This window comes from Oncorhynchus gorbuscha, linkage group LG10, assembly GCF_021184085.1.
Source record: "Oncorhynchus gorbuscha isolate QuinsamMale2020 ecotype Even-year linkage group LG10, OgorEven_v1.0, whole genome shotgun sequence".
NCBI classification, from domain to species: domain Eukaryota; kingdom Metazoa; phylum Chordata; class Actinopteri; order Salmoniformes; family Salmonidae; genus Oncorhynchus; species Oncorhynchus gorbuscha.
Genome location: NC_060182.1, coordinates 38,657,558 through 38,674,503, shown reverse-complemented (window position 1 = coordinate 38,674,503; position 16,946 = coordinate 38,657,558). Strand labels below are relative to the sequence as shown.

Here is a 16,946-nt window from a genome sequence, read left to right as displayed (position 1 = left end):
GTCAAATATTTTCAGCCTCCTGAGGGGAAAGAGGTGTTGTCGTGCCCTCTAACTGTGTTGGTGTGTGTTGGACCATGATAGATCCTTAGTGATGTGGACACCGAGGAACTTGAAGCTCTCGACCCTCTCCACTACAGCCCTGTCGATGTGAATGGGGGCGTGGCTCGGCCCTCCGTTTCCTGCAGTCCACGATCAGCTCCTGTGTCTTGCTGACTTTGAGGTAGAGGTTGTTGTCCTGGCAGCACACTGCCAGGTCTCTGACCTTCCTATAGGCTGTCTTATCTGTGTGTGTGTGTGTGTGTGTGTGTGTGTGTGTGTGTGTGTGTGTGTGTGTGTGTGTGTGTGTGTGTGTGTGTGTGTGTGTGTGTGTGTGTGTGTGTGTGTGTGTGTGTGTGTGTGTGTGTGTGTGTGTGTGTGTGTGTGTGTGACGGTCCTTCTGTAGCTCAGTTGGTAGAGCATGGCGCTTGTAACGCCAGGGTAGTGGGTTCGATCCCCGGGACCACCCATACGTAGAATGTATGCACACATGACTGTAAGTCGCTTTGGATAAAAGCGTCTGCTAAATGGCATATATTATATTATTATTACGTACATGGGTTTTCTGTGTGTAGTTGGGTGTGTCTGCTCTTCTGCATGCCTACCGAGAAACAGGAAAGCAACCCCTATTGATCTCATAATTCTAATGTATGAGTCAGTGATACAGTTTGTCACATAGACCACAAGGAAATGTCAAACAAGTTTAAATAGAAAACACTGACGCGGAGCACTGAAAAGAACTGAGGAGTACTAGGAAACCGAGAATCTGACTTCATTCAACTTGATTTATTTATACAGGTTATACTCATCCAGCTATAATATCTTTGGCAAGACCGACCTGTTTATAATCAAATATTTTGTTGAGGAAAGAAAATGAAGACAAACATTTCCTGTGGACACATTAACATGGACTTTACTCACACGTTCTTACCTACAGTGTATATGTCCGTGTTTATTGTCGGCCTTGTTGGTAACTGCTGGGGACTAAAATCCTTGTTTGCGAACTGGAAGAAATTTGGAAATATCAACATTTTTGTTCTGAACCTTGGAGTTGCAGATATTCTGTATTTGCTCACTCTTCCATTTCTGTTTGCATACTACTCAGCAGGCAGTCACTGGGCCTTTGGACAAGTCTTCTGCAAGATGACAAGATTCTGCTTCAATTTGAACTTGTATGGCAGTATTGGTTTCCTCACATGTATTAGTGTATACAGGTACCTGAGCATTGTCCACCCACTGAGAGTGATGGGCAGGATAACAAGGGGCCACTCTGTAGTCATCACAGCTGTAGTGTGGGGTTTCGTCTGCATTGAGATTATTCCTGATATGTTCTTTGACAAAACATTACTCAACTCTTCTTCAGGGAAAGTCAAATGCGTTGACACCACCTTCAACTTCTCTACCAAGGCTTACCTGGACTACAGTATTGTGTGGACAGTAGCTGGATTTTTCATCCCTCTGCTCATCATATTGGGATGCTATGGACACGTGGCTGTGGTCCTCTTTAACAACCCCAACATTGACCAAGTGATGAAGCAGAGATGCCTAAAACTGGTGATCATTGTGACTTTACTCTTCTCAGTTTGCTACATACCGTATCACATATTCAGAAATCTTAACCTGAAGACTAGGATTTTGAAAAGCAATGGCACGTGTGAGGATTGGTTTGCTGGCATCTACATTGCTCACCAAGTCAGCCGATCACTCGTGTGTCTAAACAGTGCCATCAACCCATTGGTTTACATCCACAACAATGGAAACCTGCTCGTACATATCACCAGGCTTTGGGAACGAGCTCGTCGGTCTGTGCCTCTGCTATTCAACCATCGCATCCAGACACAAACCCCACCGTTATGAACTCACATTGAAATAGCAGTGTAGCTTTGTTTGCTTTCTTGAGAGTCGTTCTGCTTTTCTTTCAGCAATTTCTAATGTGTTTATTACGGTGCATATTATTGTTTGAATAGGGAAGTTCAAAGTACAGTTCCCAGATTTCTATAGGTCTCTTGTGTGTTTGCTGTGTTTACTCAGCTGTACTATAAAATATGCTGATATGGAAAGTACATTGTATTCCTTGCATGGTCATCTGCATGAGTGTACATTCCTGGTTATTCATTGTATCTAAGAGATGTAAATATATTGTAAATATACAGTATATTCAACGGATAGATGTAAAGATGTTGTAAATGTATAATATTTGCCAGACAGATGCAACTAAGCACACAGTAGGCTGTATTGGTTTATGATGCCTTGTATTAAGGATACGATAAGAGCCATGTGAAAACACCAAGTGCTGTGAATGCATTTGCAGAAGAACAGGAAACGTTGTTTTGACAAAAGGTGTAAATCTGCTTTCAAGATGTAGAGTTATCGCCACGTGAGGATTTCCTGTGTGGTGACCTGATGCATACCTGAACCATAAGGTTTTAAAACGTGGCTTGTGAAGTATTGACGTGAAAATGCAAAGTTATCAAGAAGACTTTCGCTGTTTATTCCGCATCATTTGAACGTATTCTCATTTTATTCAAAATAAAAAATGGTCACCATTTACACTGTGTATTATAAAATTGATAACATGAGTGAAAATACACGGCAAATGCAGGATTGCGTCATAATAACCCCAAAAAACCTTGATTCAAAAAGTGCATGTAATAAATATATATAACCTATATCTTTGATATATTAGGAAGGTTCTCTACATAAAATACAATTGCAATTGCAATTGCTTTCCCCATATCTATCTACTGTATGCTTGGATTGTAAGCTGTGTAATAACTAAGTAAGTAGGCCATAAGTAACATAATCACTCCAACTTGGACTTTCTCCTCTTTCGTAATCCTCTTACCAAGCACATACAGGAAAACACAAGCAACACCAAAACAAGCAGAGCAGAGCCCAGCAGCAGTGCAAGAACATCCACATTATGATAGACATACCATGGCATCTTATAGGACTCTGTACGTAGGTGAGCTGCCCCCTTGTGTCGCATAACAAACTCCAGCCAGAAGATGGCGCTGTCCAAAGGTTCTATAGGCCGGTCGTGGTGCAACCGTGATAGTCTTTTCATATTCTCTCTGTAGGGCTTCTCTTCATCCAGAATGCCCATCAGAGTCTGTGTTAAGGATTCCACCTCTAACGTTGTAACCTCTATAACCTCTGCCACTCCTCTGGCCTTCATGCGCACCATGTTATCAAACTGGTCAAAGATGAGAGGGATACCCAACAATGGGACTCCGTGATAGATGGCCTCATAGATCCCGTTGGTGCCCCCATGTGTGACGAACACTTTGGTTTTGGGGTGACCCAGGAGGTCGTTCTGAGGCAGCCATTTCACTAGCAGGGTGTTGTTGCCTAGAGACAAAGGCCTCTCTCCCAGGTGTCTCCACACCACCTTCTGGGGCAGCCGGGCGAAGGCTGAGGCTATGACCTCTGTCATCTCTGGACCCAGTCCACCCAACAGAGTCCCCAGTGACATCACCACCACCCCGTGTTCTCCAGATCTCTGGACAAACTCCTCTAAAGCTGCAGGTAAAGGCTTGGAGGGTTTGCACTGGAACCCACCAGTGTAGACCACGTTCGGCATGGTGGGTCTAGGGAACTCAAAGACGAAGTCCACCCTCATCAGCCACAGATCAGCTCCCTGGATAAGGGATATGACGTCCACCTCATCAGGGGCAAAGTAGCGGTCGCACACGGCCTGGTAAGGCGGGTTGGAGACGTAACGATACATGTAGTAGCTGAGACAGTGGTAGAATATGTTACTCAGCCTCTGTGCAAAGTTCATCAGGTCAGAGTTGCGGGAGAATATTTGAGGGACGTAGGATAGTGGCGAGGGAGCGATGGCAAAATGTCCCTCCCCGCTGAGGTGCCAGCGCACATTGAGAACCAGGGGGAGCTGGAGGTAGTGGGCCACCAGGACCCCGGCAGGGAACACTGGGTCAGTCAGGACCAGGTCATACTCAGCCTCTTTCAGATCTGTCATCAGAGTCTGGTTCTCAAACATGGTGACGACCAGCTCGGCCACCATCTCCTGGTTCTGCCTCAGCATGCTGAACAGATTAGATCAATCAAAGTAAACAGACAAAAACACAATTTAAACATCAGGCATGTATTAGCATTAAACAATGAACTAGCTTGTGCAAAAATGCAAATTGGCATCAATTCCATTGCTTTGGGGAGGAATTTTGGCTCTGTTAGTCCTGCCTTTGGGCTATATTTGTACCTGAAGAGGTTCCCACAGAACTGCAGGAAGGCCCAGGGTGAGCCCTTGCCCCGCTGGATCTCCAGCGACCTCTTCAGGAAGTGGGCCATGAACTCCTGACTCTCGATGTTCTGGGGCTGAGCCTGGGGCACAGTGATGGAGGTGTAGTGGGGGGAGTGTTCAGCCACGTACCAGCTGGTGGAGGAGCGCAGAATGGTCACCTGGAAGGGAAAGACAGTACACTCAGCTCTTGGTTCGGTACATTCCTGCATTTGTATTTTTATTTGAACAACATTTCAAAGGTTTCTCAACGATGGCAAATCATAAATCCTAATATTAATGTTAATTCAACTGTATTTTTTATGGGCAGTCATGTGATAAATAGTATTGCAGTAAAAAAAAATTAAAGTCCAATGTACATATTGTTTTGTTCTCATATCATGAGATTGTCTCATGCTTAATGACCTGGTGACCCTGGGTGTGAAGCGCCTCCACCAGTATCCTCATGTTGAGCCAGTGGCTGCCGTCGACAGGGTAGACTAGGACCCTTCCAGCCTCACTGGTGTGCTGCAGGGAGGATAGGAGCAGAAGGACAGGCACCAAGGCCACACAGGACCTCATCACTGTGGAGAGAGACAGTGGGGTAAGTAGACTGACATACACTGAGATACACTGTAAACACACTAAAATACTGTACATTGTAAAGACACTGAAATACACTTAACTGGGACACAACAGTAAAAATGAGTAAATTGACATCCATAAACTAAGAATGTACTTTAAACACCATAGTTATTTTTCACATTAAGCTTACAAGGGTCAGTGAGTCTTAGATCAGGGCATGCTCTGGCATAAGCGACATAAACTGTTTTTTAAAGAAAAAAATATATACATATTAGGAATTCAGTCGGAGTCTCAACTTACTGTTGAGTGTTAGAGTCGTAGAATACACAAGGTGCAATTTCGAAATTTGGTAGCACGTCAGCAGTTTTTCTCTTGAATTGTCTTGCCCATGTCAGCTCAAACTTTTTAAATTGGTAAGTTAGTCTTGCTAGCTAAATACACCTTACAGTATTCTTGGCAGAATTACTGATCAGGCACGCAGTGCATGTTCCCAGGGGCCCTGACCTTCAGGGTGCCCCCATTGATTTTGTTAGTCACTCTGACTCAGATATCTATGATCAAGGAATAAGTCATGGCAAAATGTGTAGAATTGCTTAAAACTGCATATTCTTTTCCCCGCCTCAATGAAAAAATGAGTAGAATTGCATGAAAAATGTTCTAAAAACTGCTAAATTCTCTCCACCTCATGGAAAATGTTTTAGAATTGTAGAAAATTTGCTTTAAAACTGAAACGGTTTCTGCCTGTTGCATGGCACAATGAGTAGAATTGCATGAAATTAGTTTGAAACCTGCAACATTTTTCTCCACCTCATGGCAAAATGTGTAGAATTGCAGAAAATGTTCTTTAAAACTTCAATTGCGTCTCTCTGACCTCAAGAGGGGGACCATTCAAATGTTTTACCCGTGAGGTGGGTGGCCCCCAAGCAAAATTTTGCTTTGGACCCCCAAAAAACTAAGACCAGCCCAGCCTCAGATCAAAGATTAAATTAATTTGATGTGACACAGTTGTTCTGCCAAGAAGAGTTTTGTAGTCCTCAGTAAGTATTGTGTAAAGTACACCCCACTCTATTCCTTACCAGTCATTCAGCAGCAGATAGGAACACGACCTCTTTATGCTGCAGGATGTGTCCTTACCCCAAACTATATCTAATGACGCACAGTATTACTGTACAGGACACTATGATTAAGTTTCAACACAAACCACCTGATTTAGAGAGAGATGTGCAGGATCAGATACAAGCAACATTTTAGTAAAATGATTGACATTTTAAACAAATGATTGGCTCTAATACATTTCAAAATGTAATGTAATGTACAAAGAACTTTGATCTCGCCTCCCGAGAGGCGTATCGGTCTACGGCACTGCATCGCAGTGCTAAAGGTGTCACTACAGACCCGGGTTCAATCCCAGGCTGTGTCGCAGCCTGCCGCGAACCAGGTAGACCTATGAGGCAGCGCACAATTGGCCCAGCGTCGTCAGGATTAGGAGAGGGTTTGGCCGGTCGGGCACATGCACGCTGACTTGTGTCGCCAGTTGTACGGTGTGTCCTCCCTCCAACACATTGGTGTGGCCTCCGGGTTAAGCGAGCAGTGTCAGGAAGCAGTGTTTCGGATGACGCATTGCTCCACACAGGAGTTACAGTGGTGGGACAAGACTGCTAACTACCGATTGGGATATCACAAAAAAAGATCTCACTAACATTATTACATGACCCAAACTACATGGTCAACGGGACTTACCATCAGTCATTCAAGCATTATCAGTCATTCAAGTATTTGGATGAATATTATTTGGCCTTGGAAATAATGGAATTCCAATGGAAACGATCATTTACAAATACAGCAAAGTAAATCCTTACCTCTAAAATCCATCTGGTTGCTTCTTCTCCACCATACAGCTATCCTGTCTGAGCCTCACTCACAGTGAATGAGTAACTACACTGAAAGGGAATATGTCATCTATGAATTCCACTAAGAATACTTTTAACTGTATCATTGCACTTTGTTCAGGCCAGTCAAGTCCGTCACTGATGAGGGTACTCCCAGTCAGTAGATCCGACGGTCAGAGAGCACATAGCAGCCCATCAGTTGTTCTCTCCCTTTCCCTTCTCCTCTGCCTTTCTTTCTTTCTGTCTTGTACTCTCGTTTCCTCTCTTGGATGGATGTTGTTTTGAAAAGGTTTCACTCTAATCTTCAGACTTCAACATTTCCAAACCCAGGGCCTCTTCTCAGTTTCTCTGTTGATATACATTTCAGACCCCATGAAGACTCGCGGTCGCCAAGGTGTCTGCTAATGGGGATCCAAACAAAGAATAAAGAATATCTTTCCATCGCCTCAAACCCTCGCCAAATGGAATTGAATCAAATCTAATGTCAATACTTGTGTGGTGGCCCAAGGGATCATTACAGTACAGTAACACATTGTGCAGCTAGCAAGTCATTACAACATAACACACCTAACTGTCTTATTGAGATTAGGGAGGCAAATTCCTGACTGAGTACTTGAGTGTGACTGGGATTCAAATCAAACAAATTACGTTTTTTTACATAGCTGCATGTCTGATCAACAGAACGTTTTCTTGGAAAACCAGAGGAGCTATGATGAGTTTTCCTGGCTACCCTCCAAGGCTGTGTGGGAGGGGAGTATGTTGGTAGATGTGATGTTGACAAACGAAGACAGACATGTTTAGTGAAGAAAAAGGCCTGTTCTTAATCCAAAAAGGCTAACATAACGCAAAGTCAATACTTTCAACTATTTACAATAGGAGCAGCATATTTGGGTCTTGGTTATAAAGCTAGGCACGCTCGATGTTTTGCTTTCCTGCAAAACTAAACCACTGTACCTTGTCTTCTGCATTACCACTGCATAGCGGTAAGATTTCACTGGATTATTTTGGGGCGTCACATCAAGAATATAGCTTGTGCACGCTACTTGCTGCAGAAATACCATGCTTTTGTGGAAGACGTTACACATGCAGCTAATGGTAGCCTATGCATTTCAATGTGCATTGCAGTAATATGCTGTATAACGCAGTAATATGCTGTATAACGCAGTAATATGCTGTATAACGCAGTATGACATACACTGATTTCACAACACATCAAGGACACCTTGCTCTTTCTATGACATAGACTGACTAGGTGAATCCAAGTAATTGATGTCACTTGGTAAATCCACTTCAATCAGTTTAGATAAAGGGGAGGAGACAGGTTAACCCCTAGAGTCGATTGATGCAGCAGTGCGGTCAATCTAAGTTACATAAGAAAGAAATCACCATCAAAATTAATCAGTTTAAACTAGAGAAATCTTCTTCTTTTTTTTGCATTGGATGCGTCTGAATCCACCAGTGTCACATTTCTGTGGTGAAATGTGGCAGAGCTAGAGCTGTGTTTGTCAGACCATAAGACATCCCGAAAATCGGTCTTCTCACGTAAACGTCTGTAGCACCTGAACAGTTTGACCTACAAATTTATTACCACTCTATGGAAAGGGGAGACTCTCACGAAAACAATGGTGTTCTCCGTTTTGCTCTACGACCCCCAGAAGTGTTGTCTTCTGGTAACTGGTACCGTTTTTAAAAAACAAATGGATGTATGAAGGTAGTTTTGTGCCTACCAAAAAAAGGGGTTAAATATGTATCAAAAAACGATATACAGTGCATTCAGAAAGTATTCATTGTTTTTCCCCCTGTTTTTTCCCCTCCCCACAAAGCAAAAACAGTTTTTTTCTATTCTCAAAATTAAAAACAGCATTGACATAATTATTTGGACCCTTTACTCAGTACTTTGTTGAAGCATGTTACGAATACCTTTTGGCCCGACTGTCTAGGGGAGGGATGGTAACGAGACCCATGACATAACTCATGCAAATTATAGTGAAAAAGTAAGAGTGAGAACGGAATAACCACAGACAATTAAATTACCGTCAAACACTTATGGTTTATTTGATAACACACGGTAATGAGGGGAGCAGGAAAAGGGGCTGAGCTGGACCCAAGGAAAGAAACAAATATCCAAAAATACCCCTAAGCTAGACTAGCCTACTTCACCAACAGCTAACTAACCAAAAATACAGTGGGTGGTCCGCCCAGTTCTACCTAGTGTTCTTAGACAAAGTAGTCCTACGGGTAGTGTAGGCCCATAGGCAACTTGTCTTGGTTCCCCCTTTTCCCACCATCAAACAAACACCATAACAAAATAACAATACTCACAGGTGGGGACAAAGTGATATGTAGTTGCAAAAACCAAACAAGAGATCAACAGACAGATGGCATTGACAGAGAGATTGAGCTCTAGAGGAAACAACAGACAGGGTTTTTAAACCAAGGCACAGGGATAGGGTAATGGAAACAGGAGGTGGTGTGTCTTCTGATTAGCGACTGATTGGGGAATGATGATTGTCACCTGTGAGGGGAGAAGGAAAGAAAAGAAACACACACACACAGAATACCTGTATCCGCAACCAAGCACATTTGGCAGCAATTACAGCCTCGAGTCTCCTTGGGTATGACACTACAAGTTTGGCACACCTGTATTTGGCGACTTTCTCCCATTTTCTCTGCAGATCCTCTCAAGTTCTGTCAGGTTGGATGGGGAGCGTCGCTGCACTGCTATTTTCAGGTCTCTCCAGAAATTTTCGATCAGGTTCAAGTCCGGGCACCGGCTGGGCCACTCAAGGACATTCAGAGACTTGTCCCGAAGCCACCCCTGCGTTGACTTGGCTGTGTGCTTAGGGTCATTGTCCTGTTGGAAGGTGAACCGTCACCCCAGTCGGAGGTCCTGAGTGCTCTGGAGCAGTTTTCATCAAGGATCTCTGTACTTTTCTCTGTTCATCTTTCCCTCAAGCCTGACTAGTCCCTGCAGCTGAAAAGCATCCTCACAGTATGATGCTGCCACCATCATGCTTCACCGTAGGGATGGTGCCAGGTTTCCTCCAGACCTGACGCTTGGCATTCAGGCCGAAGAGTTCAATCTTGGTTTCATCAGACCAGAGAATCTTGTTTCTCGTGGTCTGAGAGTCCTTTAGGTGCCTTTTGGCAAACTCCAAGCGGGCTGTCATGCCTTTTACTGAGGAGTGGCTTCTGTCTAGCCCCTCTATCATAAAGTCCTGATTGGTGGAGTGCTGCAAAGATGGTTGTCCTTCTGGAAGGTTCTCCCGTCTCCACAAAGAAACTCTGAAGCTCTGTGAGAGTGACCATCGGGTTCTTGGTCACCTCCCTGACCAAGGCGCTTCTCCTTTGATTGCTCAATTTGGATGGGTCGGCCAGCTCTAGGAAGAGTCTTGATGGTTCCAAACTTCTTCCATGATGGAGGCCACAGTGTTCTTGGGGAGCTTCAATGCTGCAGAAATGTTTTGGTACACTTCCCCAGATCTGTGCCTCTACACAATCCTGTCTTGGAGCTCTACGGGCAATTCCTTCGTCCTTATGGCTTGGTTTTTGCTCTGACATGCACTGTCAACTCTGGGACCTTATATAGACAGGTGTTTGCCTTTCCAAATCATGTTCAATAAATGTAATTTACCACAGGTGGACTCCAATCAAGTTGTAGAAACATCTCAAAGATGATCGATGGAAACAGAATGTACCTGAGCTCAATTTCGAGTCTCATAGCAAAGGGTCTGAATGCTTATGTACTGTAAATAAGATACACAGGTATATTTTTTTCAATTTAGATTTTTTTAAATGTCTAAAAACCTGTTTTCACTTTTGTCCTTATGTGGTATTATGTGTAGATTGATGAGGACATGTTTTAATTTAATTTGTTTTAGAATAAGGGTGTAATATAAAAAAATGTGGAAAAAGGGAAGGGGTCTGAATAATTTCCGAATGCACTGTATATATATTTTCCTGAGTACATTAAAAAAAAAACTAAATAGCTAAATGATCCATAGTATGACCATCTTTAAAACAATTCCATATGTCAGCTAGCTGGGCTTGATTGAGCTTGCCTGGTGCAATGGAACCAAAAGAATAGTCACGGAACTGTAAACCCCTCCCACTGTCTCGCCCTGACCTTAGAGAGCTTTTTTAGGTCTCTATTTTGGTTTGGTCAGGGTGTGATTTGGGTGGGCATTCTATGTTCTTTTTTCTATGTTTTTCTATTTCTTTGTTTTGGCCGGTATGGTTCTCAATCAGGGACAGCTGTCTATCGTTGTCTCTGATTGGGAACCATACTTAAGTAGCTTTTTCCCACATGGTTTTTGTGGGTAGTTATTTTCTGTTTAGTGTTTTCTGCACCTGACAGGACTGTTTCGGTTTCGGCTATTCTCTTTGTTATTTTGTTATAGTGGTCAGTTTCAATAGAAAGCATAAGCACTTACCATGCTGCGCATTGGTACGATTATTCCTCTTCAGACGACAACACCCGTTACACCCACCTGGCACTACAGGCAGGCTGAAGCAAACGCTAATAGTATTTAAAAGATCTCAACTATTATTTCAACTCAGGTCAGAATGATAAATGGAGCGACAGAGTTGAAAAGGTTAAAACCCCCTTGGTGACCTTTGCCCCTGTTATGAGCTCACTCCCCTGGCTGTGTGTATGTGTCTGTATTTGTAGGTTGTGAACTGTGAACCCAAGGCTTGGAAAACATTAAAGGACAAGCCCAGTGCCACTATCATATGTCCACGTGTCGTAGAAAGAGGGAGGAGGGGGTGAAGGGGGAGGAAAGGCTTTGGCAGAGAGGTTTGGTTACATTGAGAAGAGCATCTGGCAGCAGCTCCATAGCCACCCGCTAGTCTTCTTCAGACCGTGCACTCTGCTCTTAGCCACACTGAGAATATTGACAGGGATGGAACTGCCCAATATGGAATACATGATGAGGCGCCGCTGTGACAGTGCAGGTGAGACCGATCATTGAAAAACAAGCAATATCTCTTTTGAGAGAGAGAGGAGTAGTAAAAGCTCTGAGATAGTATAGTAAAGTCCAACTTTACTCTGCTGGTTTAGTGTTTTCTATGCACATGTTATGAGCACCTGTTGTTCAGGGGATTGAGTCCAGCAGCACAGAAGTGCATGTGAGTAAAAATAGACTTGGTGCACCCTGTGATGCAGACAGTACAATATACAGGAGGACAACAGACAGGACAACGTGTTCTCTGGGTTTCAATTTGAGCCGCCTGAATTGAAAAAGAATGGACACACAGACCAAATGGGAAAGGACTTGGAAAGGTCTGTCCCTCTGGTAACTCTTATCTTCTGTTGTTTCCCCAATGGTTGTTCCACCAATTCGGTGCCGTTTGAGAAGTGTAACTTGATTCCACCTGACTTTAACATTCTGCCATTAAGAGCACATGTTTAACTTCATAAAAAAAACACGTTTTCCCATCTCAAGAGGTTAATTTTTTTTTAAATTCAACCACGGGTTACTGTCATCATTGTAACCAATTGTCAACATAAACAAACCTATAAAATATGTTTAATTTTCACCTTTGAAACAACGTCAGAGCTTCAACGTTATATCCACTGTCAGAAAAAAACCCAGCCCTGCTTAGCTTTTATATTTGTCACTGACTACTATCAATGCACTATCGAGAGAATCATTATTGACAGATCTCTTAATAACTAAACATATTCACTGTTGCTATCGAAGTCATTCCAAAGTGTAGGTTTAACAGAGCAAATGAAATGCAACCATACTTTATAAGTCATCATCAATAATACTATTTAGGCCTATATAGCATTTGTAAAGTCATTATCAGGTATTGTTTCAGTTCAACCCAGGCTTCAACTAAACATAGACAATAAAGGCCTAGGTTTTCAAGCTTTGGTTAATTTAAAATGTAATCTTCAAGTTAATCATTAATATGTTGGATTCACATCTTAATTTCAGCCAAAAATATAAGTTAAAGAATAGTACTAAACTAAATCAAATCAAACTTTATTTAAAGTGCATTTAAAGTTGGAATAGATTTACTCATATTCTTGAATGTAGATGTTTGGTTGTGATGGAGAAGTAAATCCAACATAAATGATTTATTAGGCTAAGTCACATTGAGGTTAGCCCACTGTAACTACTTATGTAATCATAGAAAGTGTGCATGTTCAAGATAGCATGCAAAGGTCGCAGGTCTTCGGAGATCTTCACAATTGCTATGATAATCTGCCAGAAGTTTGAACAGCATTGGTCACTTGCACCATGTATTTTTTATGTTATCTCAATTGCATTCCAGGTCATTTGGTTATGCTATTAGACAGTAACACAGTAAGTTGTTAAATACAGTAAATACAAAATATCTGACGTTGCATTCACATTTGAACTTTGTTGTGCTTTTAAATGGTTGAAAGCGCTGTGATAACACTTTTGGAAATTCAACAAATTTCTGTCTGTATTTTGAGTGGGTGAATAAAAGTTGAAATCTCATTGATCAACGTCTCAACCAAATTGGACCTAAATTTCCACATTGAAATGACTTGGTGTGCCCAGTGGGTACTAAGTGCCAAATAAAGTAACAAGGTTGACCGTAACAGGGTTGATGATTTCATCTTATATAAGCCATGAATCCCATTTTGACAGGGGTAATGGAAGTTTGTTGTGGGCAACAGGGAGTGGCAATTAAATGCAAGCTTCACACAAAAAAACTGTAATTGTTAAAATATTTCTAGCCTGTGGACGTACAGTATGGGTTAACAGGGTTGACGTGTTATGCTCGACCCGCTCAGTTTTCCACCACAACACAAAATGGCCAAAAAGAGTAGAACCAGCTCACCTGCTTTTACACTATGACCTGACTATGTCAAAGAGGGTTGCTGAATTTTGGCATTTTAACGAGTCAAGATTCATATTAAAAAGCTGATTGATTAAATTCTCCATGTGGTCAATATTGGTGCACAATTTCTACTCAAAATATCAAAGGGATGCAAAATGCACTAATTTCATTGAACTACCCAGTAGTATTAGTTTTGGTCCTGTGCTCTGTTGACATACAGTATGCTTAACATGGTCCGGGACCGGTGTAGTATGCTAGTAGACTATCTGTGAATGAATGAAGCTAGTCAGCAACACTTGGCCAGTTGCCCAACCAGGACCCTCCAAGCTCACTGGAAACATGTTTATGCTTCCCCGTATGGAACCTGATCAGATCATTGGGGCCTGTCCTGGGACGGTCTGTCTTGCTCAACCAACTGCAAAATGTCATGAACCATCTTGCCATCCTTATACCTCGTGCCATCATATGGAATGGAACCTCAACCACCTTAAGTACATTATGTTCCAAGTAAACATTTTGTGTGTGTAGAGAGAGAGAGAGAGAGAGAGAGAGAGAGAGAGAGAGAGAGAGAGAGAGAGAGAGAGAGAGAGAGAGAGAGAGAGAGAGAGAGAGAGAGAGAGAGAGAGAGAGAGAGAGAGAGAGAGAACAGCCTGCAGTCTGTCATAGGCAACACGTGCAAGAAGGGAGAGCAACACAGCAGCAGAATATATTTCAGGACTGAGTAGATGTGAAATTCATGTCGGAACCCCTTCTAGTAATATCCAAAGGTTATGATGACAACTCAGTATGGGACACAGAAATGTGAGACGCAAGATGGGAACAGGACGTTGTGATCCCATGTTGCCTCAGCAGGCAGCTGCCCCAATGAGACTTTTCCGCTGTGGGTACCAGCTCTGAATCCAGAGCATGAGGTAGGCTGCCTCTGGGCTAGGGAGAGGGGGACGGGGACGGGGGCGCGGTGAATGGTCAGGTCTGGACGCCACAGAGGAGATATTGACACCTGCCTGTCTCCTCTTTAGAGACCTGGGATGAACACGTGTCTGTGCACACAAACACACACACACACACACTTTGCACACAGAGACACACACACATATTTGCAAATATTAGAGCAAATACACCAGAGACGTATGTAAAGTCATATCCCAGTAAGCTGGCTGTAATGTCATTACAACCAGAAACCAGGTTGCTTTGATGTCATTGCGACCAGTTTTTCTCACTGGGAAAGAGATATGAACATGCAACATTATACAGACATACTTTTCCTCTATCCACATGGACCGGTGTGTTGCCACAGTGTCTGTCCAACGTGTGCAAATGATGATTCCTCTCTATGACTCTAATCTTGGGTTCTCTTTTTTTAGCTAGGTAAGCCAGTTAAGAACAAAATCTTATTTACAATGGCGGCCTACTGGGGAGCAGTGGGTTAACTGCCTTGTTCAGGGGCAGAACTACAGATTTTTTTTATACCTCGTCAGCTCGGGGATTCAATCCAGCAACATTTCGGTTACTGGCCCAACGCTCTAACCACTAGGCTACCTGCCACCCCAGGCTAGGATTATTTCTGTCAGCTCTCTGAAACTCCAGCACTGGCAAAATGTGAGAGTTTATCCACAGGACTTAGTGAAGTCAGCTCTGGTAAATATCAAAGAGTTGAAGTGCATTAAAACATCATGATGGATACTTAAGCATTATTTCTCAATCTCACCCTTATGGCTCCATCCTTCTCTCTCCCCTCTCTCTCTCCACTCGAAGAAACACTTTTCAATGGTGGTCCTTCAGAACAGTGTGTTGTGAAAGGCTTTCTTAGACAGCAGAGAGAGAGAGAGAGCGAGAGAGAGAGAGGTCCCAGTGTTTCCAGGAACACACTTGCACTTAGCTGTGGTTTACAGCTGCTGCCCAATCATAGCTCAGCTGCTACAGTAATGTCTATCCCTGTCACTCTATTTGGAGCAGGGAGGCCAGACTAAATTCCTAATAGGCCAAACTCTCAGCCGGCAAGGATAGCATGTTCCTCTCTCTCCTGGGCTCTACTAACAAAAACAGATCTAGACACTGTGATCATTACTGAAAGGCATAAACACTGTCTGTAGGCTACTGCAGAATATTACGTTACATAACATAACCTTTTTTAACATGCCAACTGACAATAGGCATACAATTCTATTTGCCCAGAATGTAGCCGACTAGGAAAATCGGTATCAGTTGGTATGAGGTCTGACACTAAAGATACAAGAATGTCCAGCTGTGTTACGGGCACTGATTCCAGAGGCTGACCCAAAACAACATTTCTGCAGAAGAGGTAGACAGAGCGGCCTTCTGGTCAGACTTCGGAGGCGCGCACACACCACCCACCGATTCCGAGTATATTACCCGCTGATTTCCTGTCTCTAGATAACAAGGTAGATTAAATTAGGGCCAGGGTTGCTTTCCAGAGAGACATTAGGGATTGCGACATACTCTGTTTCACAGAAACATGGCTCTCTCGGGATATGCTGCCGGAGTCGGGACAGCCACCGGGATTCTTTGTGCGTCACGATGACGGAAATGAACATCTCTCTTGGAAGAAGAAGGGCTGGGGTGTATGTTTCATGATTAACGACTCATGGTGTAATTGTAACAACATACAGGAACTCAAGTCCTTTTGTTCACCTGACCTAGAATTCCTAAAAATCAAATGCTGACCATAATATATCCCAAGAGAATTCTCATTATTGTTGTCACGGCCGTGTATATCCCCTCTCAAGCAGATACCACGACGGCCCTCAAGGAACTTCACTGGACTTTATGCAAACTGGAAACCATATATCCTGAGGCTGCATTTATTGTAGCTGGGGATTTTAACAAAGCAAATTTGAGAACAAGGCTACCTAAATTCTATCAGTATATTGATTGCAGCACTCACGATGCTACTCTAACTTCCGCGATGCATACAAGACCCTCCTCCACCCTCCCTTCGGCAAATCTGACCACCACTCCATTTTGCTCCTCCCTTCCTATAGGCAGAAACTCAAACAGGATGTACCTGTGACAAGAACTATTCAACACTGGTCTGACCAATCGGAATCCTCGCTTCAAGACTGTTTTGATCACGCGGACTAGGACATGTTCCGGGTAGCTTCAGAGAATAATATTGATGTATACGCTGTTTCGGGGGGTGAGTTCATAAGGAAGTGGATAGGAGATGTTGTACCCACTGTGACTATTAAAACCTACCAAAACCAGAAACCGTGGATAGATGGCGGCATTTGCGCAAAACTGAAAACGCAAACCACTACATTTAACCATGGAAAGTTGACTGGGAATATGGCCGAATACAAACAGTGTAGTTATTCCCTCCACAAGGAAATCAAATAAGCGAAATGTCAGTATAG

At 43.1% G+C, this 16,946-nt stretch overlaps 3 protein-coding genes across 6 annotated transcripts in view; 2 read left to right on the top strand and 1 right to left on the bottom strand.

Annotated features, from left to right (window-relative positions):
- Positions 1 to 476: 476 nt before the first annotated feature.
- Positions 477 to 2,584, top strand: LOC124046035 (P2Y purinoceptor 1-like). Its single transcript, XM_046365979.1, has one exon. The coding sequence runs from the start codon at positions 910 to 912 to the stop codon at positions 1,891 to 1,893; it is 984 nt and encodes a 327-aa protein (XP_046221935.1). The 5' UTR covers positions 477 to 909; the 3' UTR covers positions 1,894 to 2,584.
- LOC124046034 (UDP-glucuronosyltransferase 2A2-like) lies at positions 2,526 to 7,181 on the bottom strand. 2 transcript variants are annotated; one of them, XM_046365977.1, is made up of 4 exons: positions 6,721 to 7,181; positions 4,703 to 4,860; positions 4,259 to 4,458; positions 2,526 to 4,085 (listed from the first exon to the last, which is right to left on the bottom strand). In XM_046365977.1, exons 1-4 carry the CDS (start codon positions 6,731 to 6,733, stop codon positions 2,840 to 2,842), a joined length of 1,617 nt encoding a protein of 538 aa, XP_046221933.1. In that variant the 5' UTR covers positions 6,734 to 7,181; the 3' UTR covers positions 2,526 to 2,839. The 2 variants fall into 2 exon arrangements, with proteins under 2 accessions (XP_046221933.1, XP_046221934.1); XM_046365978.1 differs by lacking the exon at positions 6,721 to 7,181 and adding an exon at positions 5,938 to 6,076.
- Positions 7,182 to 11,554: 4,373 nt separating this feature from the next.
- Positions 11,555 to 16,946, top strand: part of LOC124046031 (6-phosphofructo-2-kinase/fructose-2,6-bisphosphatase-like) — a 28,513-nt gene continuing 23,121 nt past the window's right edge. For all 3 annotated transcript variants that reach the window (XM_046365972.1, XM_046365973.1, XM_046365974.1), the window contains exon 1: positions 11,555 to 11,706. In XM_046365972.1, coding sequence (XP_046221928.1) covers positions 11,655 to 11,706 — 52 coding nt within the window. In that variant the 5' untranslated portion in view covers positions 11,555 to 11,654. The remainder of the gene's footprint in view (positions 11,707 to 16,946) is intronic.

What these genes read in the sequence shown, in the direction of transcription:
- LOC124046035 (XM_046365979.1), top strand. Translation starts at nt 910, where the DNA reads ATGAAGACAAACATTTCCTGTGGACACATTAACATGGACTTTACTCAC.
- LOC124046034 (XM_046365977.1), bottom strand. An exon ending in TTCACACCCAGGGTCACCAG is followed by an intron (nt 4,459 to 4,702) that starts GTCATTAAGCAT and finishes TTTCCCTTCCAG; the next exon opens with GTGACCATTCTGCGCTCCTC. An exon ending in TTCTGTGGGAACCTCTTCAG is followed by an intron (nt 4,086 to 4,258) that starts GTACAAATATAG and finishes TAATCTGTTCAG; the next exon opens with CATGCTGAGGCAGAACCAGG.